Below are 13189 nucleotides of genomic sequence, written 5' to 3'. Positions count from 1 at the left end.
AGTGAACTTTTCTACCATTTTTGTTGAATTTAGGCAATTTTCAGTGAGCTGGAACTAATTACCCAAAAACCCATTGAAACAATGGTTTCGGTTAATGAACTTTTCGGTTAACGAACGACCTTCTGGAACGGATTGAGTTCGTTAACCGAGGGGTCACTGTACTTAATTGCATTTATTTTTAGTTTGTATGTAATTTTCGGTGAGCTGGAACCAATTACCCAAAAACCCATTGAAACAATGGTTTCGGTTAACAAATTTTTTGGTTATCGAGCAGCCTTCTGGAATGAATTGTGCTCGTTAACCGAGGGGCCACTGTATTGTTTCAACATCACAACTTCTCCAAGGATTCACAAGCACCTCTGTCATGCCATCTTCCAACTTTACAACTGTACAATCACTCACATCAACCTGTAAAGAAAGTATCTCTTTCATGTAAGTCTTGTATTGACCTTTGAAATTGTCTCCATAGTGACTCCTGAACTCCTATGTATTGCTCATATCATATACAGTACTGTACATATACAGTATACCATAGAGAGAAACCAGAGTTACTGAGTGCCTAATAATTTACAACACTGACAAATAAAACTTACTCAATTTTAATGCGAACCATAGCAGGGACACAAGCTTCAACTGTACTGTCAGCAATAACTCGAGGAACACACTGCTTCAATTCTGCCAGCTCTGTCTCTAACAGTCCCATTGCTAAAGATCTATATACAGTATATACTCTGCACGAAAATCTGCAAAGAAAAAAATCATCTCAGTATTGTGATTTTAGAACAAACAATTCTAAATTTATTGTTTCCCAATTTCTCTCTGTTTGCCATTATTTTTTTTCCCAAGTAATCTCTTTCACTCATTCATGTAAAGTATTTCTTCAATAAATGTTTTATTTTCTAATGAACAACAAAGCTACTGTAACACAAATTGCTGTTTCTAGCAACTACTATACAGTATTTAACAGCTGATATGGGAGTCATAACACCTTCTCATAACCACCTGCTGGAGGGCATCATTTTCTCCTAGGATGGGAAAATATATTGATCACCTGAATATTATCTGATTATTAGGCACCTTAATGCTAAGCTGACCTAACCTAACATTACATCCCCCCCCCCCCCACAGAATGAGGGTGTTAAATCAAGGCAGATTCAAGTCTCTTAACCCTCTCAGCCTCGGAGCCCGAGACACATACGTGCATGAAAACTTATGCTCAGCCTCGGAGGTTTTTGCCGAAAAATCTTTGAACATTTTTCTTCTTTTATTTAGGGGTCTCTTCTAGCATAAAATTGTTTGAAAAATTGTATGAAACCATAAAGAATGGAAATTCTTGAAATTTAAGCCACTGTTTTCAAGTACAGGTACACCTGTAAGTTGAAAAAGTAGGGCAATGTTTAGTAACATCTCGATTTCCATTTACATTTTCCTTGTATTAAGGTGTTCATTGATATGTACTGTAACCAAAATAAAGAACAAAGCATGTAAAATATCATGGTATAAGGAAAAATAATATAACACAAAAACTCGGGGAATAATTTAAAGGGCCGAGCGGCACACACCCTCCTCTCGCTCTAAAGGCCAGAGAGACACTGGCTTTATGCTGCACTGCCAAGCACACAATGACCAAGAAAGTCTTGGGGAAGGTAATAAGGCCCACGCAAAGAAAATTACGTCTGTCAAATAACGTCTAAATTTCATTCACTTTCACTGAATAGTTTTTGAGTTATTTGAAAATAAGAGCCCAAAGGACGTTGATGTCGCGAGGCTGAGCATAGGTTTTTTTGCCTTTTATTTTCAAGGCTGAGAGGGTTAAGTTGTCTTTTTAATTAAATGGATATCTAATAATACAGTAAAATCTCGATGATACGAGTAGATACGTTCCTTGGAGTCTGCTCGTAAAGCGAAAACTCGTAAAATGGTGGGAATAATACATGGGTTAAATAGGGATGCGTTCCCGAATACCGAGCATTGCGATGACAGTAAATAAATGCAACTCAGTACAAGCAGATAAACTGGGATAGCAGATTCAAACAATGCAAGAAGGGAGAGGGTGGCTGGGGGGAGGATGATAGGGAGGTAGGGGAGGGTTGTACAGCTTGGCTGAGTGGCTCACAAACACATCTCTGAGCATCTGGCTGGGGGGAGGACAGTAGGGAGGTAGGGGAAGGTTGTACAGCCTGGGCTGAGTGGCTCATAAACACATCTCTGAGCATCTGGCTGGGGGGGAGGATGGTAGGAGGTAGGGGAGGTTGTACAGCCTGGCTGGAGTGGCTCATAAACACGCCTCTGAGCATCTGGCTGGGGGAGGATGGTAGGGAGGTAGGGGAGGGTGTACAGCCTGGCTGAGTGGCTCATAAACACGTCTCTGAGCATCTGGCTGGGGGGAGACAGTAGGGAGGTAGGGAGGGTTGTACAGCCTGGCTGAGTGGCTAAACACGTCTCTGAGCATCTGGCTGGGGGAGGGATGGTAGGGAGGTAGGGAGGGTTGTACAGCCTGGCTGAGTGGCTCATAAACACGTCTCTGAGCATCTGGCTGGGGAGGGCAGTAGGGAGGTAGGAGGTTGTACAGCCTCTGGCTGAGGGCTCATAAACCGTCTCTGAGCATCTGGCTGGGGGAGGATGGTAGGGAGGTAGGGGGAGGGTTGTACAGCCTGGCTGAGTGGCTCACAAACACATCTCTGAGCATCTGGCTGGGGGAGGACAGTAGGGAGGTAGGGGAGGTTGTACAGCCTGGCTGAGTGGCTCATAAACACGCCCTCTGAGCATCTGGCTGGGGGAGGATGGTAGGGAGGTAGGGAGGGCAGCTGGCTGAGTGGCTCACAAACACATCTCTGAGCATCTGGCTGGGGAGGACAGTAGGGAGGTAGGGGAGGGTTACAGCCTGGCTGAGTGGCTCATAAACACGTCTCTGAGCATCTGGCTGGGGGAGGATGGTAGGGAGGTAGGGAGGGTACAGCCTGGCTGAGTGGCTCACAAACACATCTCTGAGCATCTGGCTGGGGGGGAGGACAGTAGGGAGGTAGGGGGGGTTGTACAGCCTGGCTGAGAGTGGCTCTCTGAGCATCTGGCTGGGGGGAGGACAGTAGGGAGGTAGGGGGGGTTGTACAGCCTGGCTGAGTGGCTCATAAACACGTCTCTGAGCATCTGGCTGGGGAGGACAGTAGGGAGGTAGGGGAAGGGTTGCAGCCTGGCTGAGTGGCTCATAAACACGTCTCTGAGCATCTGGCTGGGGGAGGACAGTAGGGAGGTAGGGGAGGGTTGTACAGCCTGGCTGAGTGGCTCATAAACACGTCTCTGAGCATCTGGCTGGGGGAGGACAGTAGGGAGGTAGGGGAGGGTTGTACTGGCCTGGCTGAGTGGCTCATAAACACATCTCTGAGCATCTGGCTGGGGGGAGGGACAGTAGGGAGGTAGGGGAAGGACAGCCTGGCTGGAGTGGCTCACAAACCGTCTCTGAGCATCTGGCTGGGGGGAGGGATGGTAGGGAGGTAGGGGAGGGTTGTACAGCCTGGCTGAGTGGCTCTAAACACGTCTCTGAGCATCTGGCTGGGGGAGGATGGTAGGGAGGTAGGGAGGGTTGTAGAGCCTGGCTGAGTGGCTCATAAACACGTCTCTGAGCATCTGGCTGGGGAGGATGGTAGGGAGGTAGGGGAGGGTTGTACAGCCTGGCTGAGTGGGGTGCAAACACGCCTCTGACATCTGGCACACTGGGGGAGGGTAGGGAGGTAGGGAGGGTTGTAGAGCCTGGCTGAGTGGCTCATAAACACGTCTCTGAGCATCTGGCTGGGGGAGGATGGTAGGGAGGTAGGGGAGGGTTGTAGAGCCTGGCTGAGTGGCTCACAAACACGTCTCTGAGCATCTGGCTGGGGGGAGGATGGTAGGGAGGTAGGGGAGGGTTGTACAGCCTGGCTGAGTGGCTCATAAACACGTCTCTGAGCATCTGGCTGGGGGGAGGATGGTAGGGAGGTAGGGGAGGGTTGTACAGCCTGGCTGAGTGGCTCACAAACACGTCTCTGAGCATCTGGCTGGGGGGAGGATGGTAGGGAGGTAGGGGAGGGTTGTAGAGCCTGGCTGAGTGGCTCATAAACAGGTTTCTGAGCATCTACGTCATGAGAGGCGTCACAGACCACGTCACTGCTTGTTTCACCTACTCAGCTGGGTAAACAGAGCAAAGAATATTTTAGGCCCATGGGCGCTGGTTGACCGGGAGGTGGGAAACAAACAGTTGTCAATTGTTGTTTGTGGCAATATTTCATTCACTCTAGCCATGATGCAGTACAATGTTTTTTATATTATTGTAGGTAAATGCCTGGTTTATATAAATTTGTTTTCCACTGGACCCATCACCATTTTCAAATTAGACTACAAGATATGTATTTCTCCCATACGCATTTCGATCGTACACTTGGCAACAAGTAAGAGGAGTGACTCGTGTGACTGCTAGTTAACGAATTGTCTGTCCTCCCTCCCTGCCATATTTTACTGGATTTACTGTTATTATTAGTGTTTACTGATATAATAATGCTTAATAGTGATTTATCATGGCACTGTAGCCAAGTTCGACTCGTCACAGAAACCACCAGGCTACTGGGCCAAGCTGTGAGGTGTTATGGTTGTTTTTCAACTCACACTTTCGGGTAGATATACGTAACTCTCTTCATTCATTTTTATACATTTACATACACACACACCATCCTAAATACATATTGTGAAAAAGGTAAAAGAAATAATTGTCCTAGGGGCAAACCTGTACTCAGATGTACTAAGTTAATTACTAAAGCATTTATGTCTAATGCAAACTATGGAATGTTTGTACTTAAATTAATTACTATCTTACAAGAATTCCAGCAATTTAAGTTGTATTTTGTTAAGTCAGAGACATTTTATAAGCGAAAAACTTAAACTCACTCTATTTAACTGATAACTACACACTTGGTAACCTCCACCCGGCTGTGCCAACACTACACCTCACCCCCTCCTCCCACCCAGGGTGAAGGTAGTTTTAGGCTTAAAGTTTTTATATTATAAAATGTCACAAACTAAACTTAGCAGAATAGAACTTGCATTGCTGGAATCCTTGCAAGATAGCAAATAATTTGAGTATAAATACCATATAGTTTGCACAAGAAATCAAATTTGTTGCCCTTTAGTGTAGTACATTAAAGTGAGTACAGTAATATGTTGCTCAAAATTATGGCTTTTTCACAGGAAAACTCTGTAGTATAGCTAACCCCAGTGGTCACTGTACTCGCTTCTCTTATCATCGAACAATATCGCTCGTATAGCGAATATAAGGTGCAAATTCCTTAACCTCGTATCATCGAATTCTCTTAAAGAGCATGCTCGTATAACAAGTTCCTCATGTTCAGTAGTTTACAAAAGTACTCATTAAATTTGGGAAATATAATAGAAACAATTCTATAGAACAAAACTTGTTTCTTATCTCTTGAATAAAAAAAAAAGTTTGGAGCAAATGCAACTTTCCTACTTTTGCTTTTATTTACTTTTTCTAACCCCTTCTATGGTACTGGGTCCTCTCTGTGCTGAAGAAAATTGTCAGACATTAGCCAAATAAAATATTAAAAGTAACATCCCCAAAGTGAAGGGATTAAAAATAAATATAGCATGGGCACAGTCGCTAACGTGTTTATGGTTAAATTGTTTGATAAACTTGCCAGTGAAGGATTCTAACATTAACTAACCTTCCCAGAAAACTTTTCATACAAACTGTTAACCCCTTGTATTCAGGAGGTCTCTCTGTGCTGAATAAAACCATCTGGCATTTGGTAAATAATATATTTTAAATGTGGCACCCCTGGTGAAGGGGTTAATAACAAATTAACACCCTAACCAACCTAATCAAACATAACTTAAAATATTGCAATTCCATTTTAGGATAGATATGCAAAGTTAGGTAGGAAAAAAAGGTTTCGTTGGTTGGTTTGTCTTAATTATGATAAATTGTTGGTGGTCAGTGGTAGTTGGAACACTTTCCCTGACAAAATTGCCAAATAAATAATATGAAAGAAAAGCTCTAAATAAGGGATACCATTTTTTTCCAGCATAATTAGCGGACTCAGCTAGTAAAATCAGGAACTGTAGTGGGAACATTGTCCACTATTAACCACAAGGTTCATGTTGGAACTTGGTAGTCTTTGTGTATCTGAGCATCCAAGCTGATAGTGTGCTCGTGCTGCCTGTACTACTGTACTCTTTTATTATTTGGAAAGCATTGTGGATTTTAACCAAGTGTATATACTGCCCTTAAAATGTCTAAAAACAAACAGAAAAGTGATGGTAGAGTGCTATAGTGCGCAGAAAACAAAGTACCAGTACAGTAATTCGTATTAATGAAAAGGTGGATATTCTCCAAAAACATAATACGAAGTAAAACTGACCAGCACAGCGTAGAAACCATGATATACAGCTTAAAGAAAAAGCATGACAAATTATTTAAGTTTAATGCTAATAACAGATCAGATAAGGTCAAGTGCAAAAGAAATTCCTCAGTAAAGCCAAAGCAACAGGGGTAAACTATTTTACAAGTAGAGTACAGTACTGTACTGTATGGTTATTCAAACAAAAGGAGTCACTAAGATCAGTTTTGCTACAAGATACTCAAAGCTGCAGATAGTAAACCAGCAAGTTGACTCCACTCTCTTCATTCTACTAGTTCTTCTTTAAACACTCATTTAAACAGTGGCAGGAAAAAGTGCGCATTCTGGAATGTCACCCGGGGCTTAAGGGTTAAATGTCCAGCGCGGGTTATCAGGTTCCAGTGTGACTATTTGCCTGTCACGCCACCTACTTTTGTTTGTTTCAATTTCATTGTTTGTCCATTTATCATGTTGCATCAAAGTAATATTGCTAAAAGTAGTGTACAGTAGTTGTATTGTAGTGAATATTACTGGAAAATAGTGGTATGATTATTTTATGCATTACTTGCTCTACCAAACATAAAGACAGCCAGACAGCCTGGCGACCGTATGCGAATCTGTTGCCGAGCACTTTTTATGAAAAATAATGCAAACAAAATATTCTGAATGAATTATTTATAGGAAATAAGTAGTACAGGTACTCCTCGACTTAGGACCTACTCGACATACGACCACCCAGACATACGACCGCCTCAGTCGTACCAAAAAAATTTCAAATTAGGTACATATATTCCAATACCGAAACGTTTCCGTCCCGTACGAGAGCGTGGCGTGGGTTGGGCCGCCTCGTGGTGTACAGCCTCCACACCATAGCCCGCTCAGTTGGTGTTTGGCCGTCGTTGTTGTCAGTAGTGATCGCACAGTGTACTGACAATATTTTCAATATTTTCGGTTCTAATTCCCTTTAAAATGACTGGCAAGCGTAAAAGTGAGAGTTCTGGTAGTGCTCAGAAGAAACAAATGGCAGAGGCATTTGCTACTATTAATAACGGGATGCAAATGTTTGACGAAATGGATCAAAATGTTGAGCATTTTGCAAAAGTTGACAGAATGATCCAAAATGCACTTGCTTGCTGCAGGGAGATTTACAATGAAAAGAAAAGGCAAACTGTGCAGTCTAAATTGGACATATGTTTTAAGGAGTCCCCCACTGCTGTCTCCTCACGCCCCACCAGTGCTGCCTCTTCACTCCCTAAAGATGATCCAATGCCTTCAACAAGCAAGTATGTTAGCCTGTCTGAAGAAAGTGACATTGATGACCCACCCAGCCCTGTTTCCTCTGCTTCATCCAATTAATGTAGTCTCCATGTTTACAGTGATCCCTCGGTTAACGAGATTTCGGTTAACGATTTACCTTCCATACGATTCTTAACTTCGGTTAACGAGCAATCCCTCGATTAACGAGTTTTTTACGAGCCGACTTCAACATGTTTTCGCTTGCATTTGGCGGTCCACCAGCTATGGTATTAGTCCGTCAATACAGTAATCGGTTTTAGGGCTTACATTCCTTACTATTTTAGTAAATATTAAGAAGTTTATACTACTCAATAATTTTAAAAGTTTAATATTAACTTTTTTAGTCATTTTAACAATTATTGAACATAATTGAAGGTAAAGAAACTAGTTTCTGGCGTGCCATCCAGCCTGTTAACACACCAGACAGGCGTTAGTCTCTCTCTGTTTTCAGTGGAGGTAACATCTTGCTTGAGACTCTCTTCAACTGAACGCTTATTTTCTGTGTTTCCAAGCAAATTATTGGTCATTTTGAAATTTATTTTACATATTGACAATATATAATGCAGTGCAGTGTTGATTTAAAGAAAATAATCTTGAATTACACCAAGAGAACTAAAATTTTATGGGTGAAATAGTGCCATGGGGTGACTTCTCTTCCACCCGAATGCCTTCTCTTCTCCCTTCTCCTCTACCCCCATTCTAATTCCCATCATCATCATCATCATCATCCAGGAGCCTTCTACATACACACCTCAAAGTAAGTGTACTTTTCTACCTTTTTTGTTGAATTTAGGTAATTTTCGGTGAGCTGGAACCAATTACCCAAAAACCCATTGAAACAATGGTTTCGGTTAACGAGTTTTTCGGTTAACGAGCAACCTGCTGGAACGGATTGTGCTCGTTAACCGAGGGACCACTGTAATTAAAAAATTATTGAGACCCCGTGTGCATTCAGCTGACTACATTAAAGGTAAGTGCGCAGTAACACTTTAGTCATTTTTCATTATTGATTACTTTTACTGTACCGTATTTCATTTTAGATTTTCTATGTATTATTTTTTTTCATTTTCGACTTACGACCAATTCGACATACGACTTGGATTTGGGTCCCTAACCCCATCGTAAGTTGGGAACTACTTGTATTACGACCAGTAAATACTGTATATACATTACTGGCCATCCCAGACACAAAGGCAAGCAGAAAATGGCCGCTAAGTGTGAAGTGACCACGAGCGTCAGCCGTCAAAACAACATTGTCCGTTTATCTCCCTCGCCACTGCGGCCACAGGGAAGTTTCTAGAGGGTCAATATATAGTTTATCTTATTTCTCTTTTATTGTTTTATCATTTAAAAAGGTTAAAAATTATTTTTGGAGAAGTTGATTTTTCTCGATTTACCCTCGTTGGGGGGCTCGGCCAGCGGCACCCTAGCCAAGGGGCAAAAAATTTAAATCCATGATTGTAAACTGGTATTTCAGGTGTAAAATTAGTGTAGTTACTCCAAGTGTGCTGTTGTGACTGGCATGCATGTGGTCCTCTACGTCCACGGACACCACGACCTTGCTAAGGGGGTGGCAGGCGGGGTGGGGAAGGGGAATGAACGCCATTGTCTGTATCACTGGCCACCTCAACAAATTTTGCATCTTCTGGGTCTGTTTCCTCCCCATTACCGTCTTTGTCACCCGATACTATACCAGTGCCACTCATATCAAGCAACTCTTGATGTAAAGCACTACTGTTGAGGGTGTGGAGGGGCGAGGCAGGTTACGAGACATCGAAGGACGTACATCCATCATTATATCTGGTGGGTAACTGGACCACTAGACTTGAGACAAGGCTTATGTGTGAGTAGAGTTACTAAGTATATAAATATCCTACACAAAATACTTCATCTCTGTAGTATCGTGGCACTTAGCTACTGTCTCAAACTCAGGTTGTAATGAACCGGGGGTTTGTTACGGTTTCTAGCTCATGTAGGTTAGTAGGTGGTGGTGTTAACTGTAATAATCTGCCCAGAACTAATACAGTATATGGGACTCTCCTATTGGAGGCCCACAAGTTAACACTGATTCTCCTTCTCTCTCACATTCATCCCAAGTATTTTGATGCAGTGAGTAGGATCGGCCTGGCGATGTTAGCAACCGGTATAGCTCCACCTTCGACATTCCTAGAGCATCCTGGGAACCCTCCAGTGCTTGGGGTGACTGGGAGTGGTGGTTTAAAACCTTTGTGGTGGTTCTTTGGGGTACAAGTTTTCTAGCTGCATGGAGGAAGGACCTGCTGCTGCACAGAGTGGGGGCCAAGGCACAGAGGATTTTCCTCAGTCAACTAGCAATTATCAAGAATGAAAGGGAGGACTATTATGGAGCTGCCTTATATCAACCGAGGCTCTTCTATTCGTCGCAAGTGAATGTCAATGTTGAACGATTCAACTTCAGGAGGAGGTTCAACACAGCGATGAGTCAACGAGAGACTACGTTGCTGAGCTGAGATTAGCACGGGTCTGTAAATTCGAGACACTTCTTGAAGAAATGATCTGTGACCAGGTCATTGAGAACACAATTTACCCAAGAGTATGTGAAAAGTTTCTTCAGAATAAATACCTCACTCTGGAGTTACTTCTTACTCAAGCTGAAGCTTATAAACGCTTGACTCGTGAGTCTAGATCAGTGGTTCTTAACCTGGGGACACGCCTCCCTGGGGGAATGAGTAATTTTCAGGGTGGGCGCGAACCCAAAACAAAAATAAGGAATGGCCGTAACAGGTGTGTGTATGTCAAAATGTTGTACATGGTAACTACGTCAATCAAAATGTAAAATTCCACTAAAAGTGACTGAATTAAGGTACAGTAGTAATAATGTTGGGAAGTGTACGATAATTTGACGAAGAAACGATAATTCACATTATTTTTTTTTTTTTTTAGATTTAAAATTTTATATCAAGGAAGGTGGGGGGGGTGGAGGGTGGAGATGAGGCCCAACCGCTACAGGGGGAACGACCCTAAAAAGGTTAAGAACCACTGGTCCAGATTGATGGGGTACACGGGGTCATTAAGTCCTACCATTACAACTGAGGGGCTCTCGCTGGAGGTATACAAAACCTCAAAACAAAAAACGACTGAGGCTTCTGGGGCCATTCGGTGTTTGAAGGATCACTGGGTTCAAAGTGCCGAGTGTCCCATTCATCAATCTCAGTGTCAGAGTTGTGGAAAACAGGGTCTTTGGGCTGCAGTGTGCTGGTCTTTGGGACCTAATCTGGGTTGGAAGTGTGAGGAAGAGGTTGTTTTGACCTGTGGCCGTAAGAAAAGTCTGAGGCGGATGATGTGTTCTGCTGAGGTAAGTGTGGAGAACCAACATCACACAATAATCTTACAAGTGGACCATCTCTCTTCTCTCCATGCGCTTTGCCAAGAGTCAGTTTAAGGATGCGAGGGTGACGCCAGCGACAACAAAGCTGTATGGGGTTGGGCATGCGTCATTAGAAGTTATTGGTATCCTTCCTGCTCGTGTGACAGTCAGCAACCACCAGGTCAGCACGAAGTTCTACCTTATTAAGACGCTCTTCACACAAGCCTGTTTTCATGCCATGTGCGGCTTAGAAATACATAAGAGTTCAATGGGACCCTTCACAGTATGCCTGTACAGTAGTACCCCAATTTACGCAGTCAATTGAACCCACAGGGTACCGCGTAAAACGAAAACCGCGTAAATGGAATAACAGAACATATGGGATTAATTCCAATAGAGACTGGCCCGACCCCCAAACTCCACGTTTTCCGACACAATACCTATGTTGTAGTAAAAATAACATCTTAATTTTATGATGGTATGCACACACAATTAATATTTAAGAGAAATACAGTCGCCAGGTTAATGTCCATGCAAATAATGGACTCAACTCCCCCCCACCCCTCTCTTCCCAAGCTCGCTGGCTCCTCCCTCTCTGAGAAATGTTTGGGTGAAAACACTAGATTTTAAGGTATAGTAATACAGTAAATAATACCTCAGATTAAAGTTAGGATAATATAATTGACATTTCTGGATTCCTTGCAGGTAAAGGAATATTTTGAATGTAAACTTCATATATTTTGCACAAAAGATAAAATATTTGCTTTGTGTAAACCAAATTATTACATTAATCTAAAATTTGTATGTCTAATGCAAAATACATGATGTTTATACAGGTTGTACCTCCCTAGTCCAGCATTCTGTGGTCCGGAAACTCCCATGGTCCGGAACGATTTTAGTTTGTCCAATAGGTAGATAGGCATTTTTTTTTTTTAAACTTATCTGAATTATTATTATTATTATTATTATTATTACAGGAGTATTAAATTTTCGCCCCTCAGGCCCCAATGTGGGTCAGTGACCTATGCCCGGGTGGGCTAATCCCCGTAAAAAAAAACAAAGCCGCGGGAAATTTAGGTTTGTTTACATCCGGCAGTTCGGCTGCTCTCTCTCTCTCTCTCTCTGCTTGTCTATACAGAGTACAACATTTAGCCCTTCAATATATATGAGCAGTAAATAAGTGTTGCTTTCATAATCTTATGTAGAGTAATGACGATATGTTTTCACATGTGCACACTTACATACGCACAGTCTCACTTTTTTCTTTACCATTAATGGTTAGCTACTTATATTCTTCCATTTATTAACATTAAATAACATTACTTCAAACAACCATATTAATTTTTTTACATTAATTTTACTACAGCTACAATCAGGGTCTTATTTTCTTTAGTTTTATATGTAGAACCAATCAGTCACTGGTTTTGTAAGCATTAACGAAAACAATGCCGGCAGCCGTCTCGTCTCCTCGTGTGTTTTAATATTCCACGTATTATTAATGAATTGTATTGTTCATTTTGCACACAAACATTAATTCAATAAAAAAAATCAGAAACATTAATTAAAATATATATGAACGGTAAATAAGTGTTGCTTTCATATTCTTATGTAGAGTAATGACGATATGTTTTCACATGTGCGCACTTACATACGCGATCTCTCTTTTTTTCTTTACCATTATCGTTAGCTACTTCTATTGTTCCATTTATTAACATTAAATAACATTACTTAAAACAACCATATTAATTTTACTACAGCTACAACCAGCGTCTTATTTTCTTCAGTTTTATATGTAGAACCAGTCAGTCACTGGTTTTGTAAACAACGAAAACAAAGCCGTCTCGTCTCCTCGTGTGTTTTAATATTCTACGTATTATTAATGAATTGTACTGTTCATTTTGCACACATTAACATTAATTCAATCAAAAAGACATTCAGTAATAAACAATAATGAATCCTTTGTACATAAGAGAAATGACGCTGTTTACACGATTGTGCACGTCTGAACATTGGTGAGCCGTTCAAACCCGTTGAAATTCGAGTTTCCGCAGTCAAAATTTTTAATTGTTTTGTTTTTTGTGTGTGTTCCAATAAAAAACATTGAGAAGCTACTGTACGACATTTAACCCTTCAATATGTCTTCAAAGAGACCATGAAGCAGAGAAAG

General features: G+C 41.9%; 1 protein-coding gene across 1 annotated transcript in view; it reads right to left on the bottom strand.

Annotated features, from left to right (window-relative positions):
* Nucleotides 1–13189, bottom strand: part of LOC121869533 — a 70682-nt gene that overhangs the window by 42983 nt on the left and 14510 nt on the right. The window contains exon 2 of the mRNA XM_042370906.1: nucleotides 594–743. Within this exon, the coding sequence (XP_042226840.1) occupies nucleotides 594–703 (110 nt within the window). The 5' untranslated portion in view covers nucleotides 704–743. The remainder of the gene's footprint in view (nucleotides 1–593; nucleotides 744–13189) is intronic.

Source organism: Homarus americanus, unplaced genomic scaffold (assembly GCF_018991925.1).
Source record: "Homarus americanus isolate GMGI-L3 unplaced genomic scaffold, GMGI_Hamer_2.0 scaffold32583, whole genome shotgun sequence".
Lineage (NCBI taxonomy): Eukaryota > Metazoa > Arthropoda > Malacostraca > Decapoda > Nephropidae > Homarus > Homarus americanus.
This window is presented reverse-complemented; position numbering and strand designations above follow the sequence as displayed.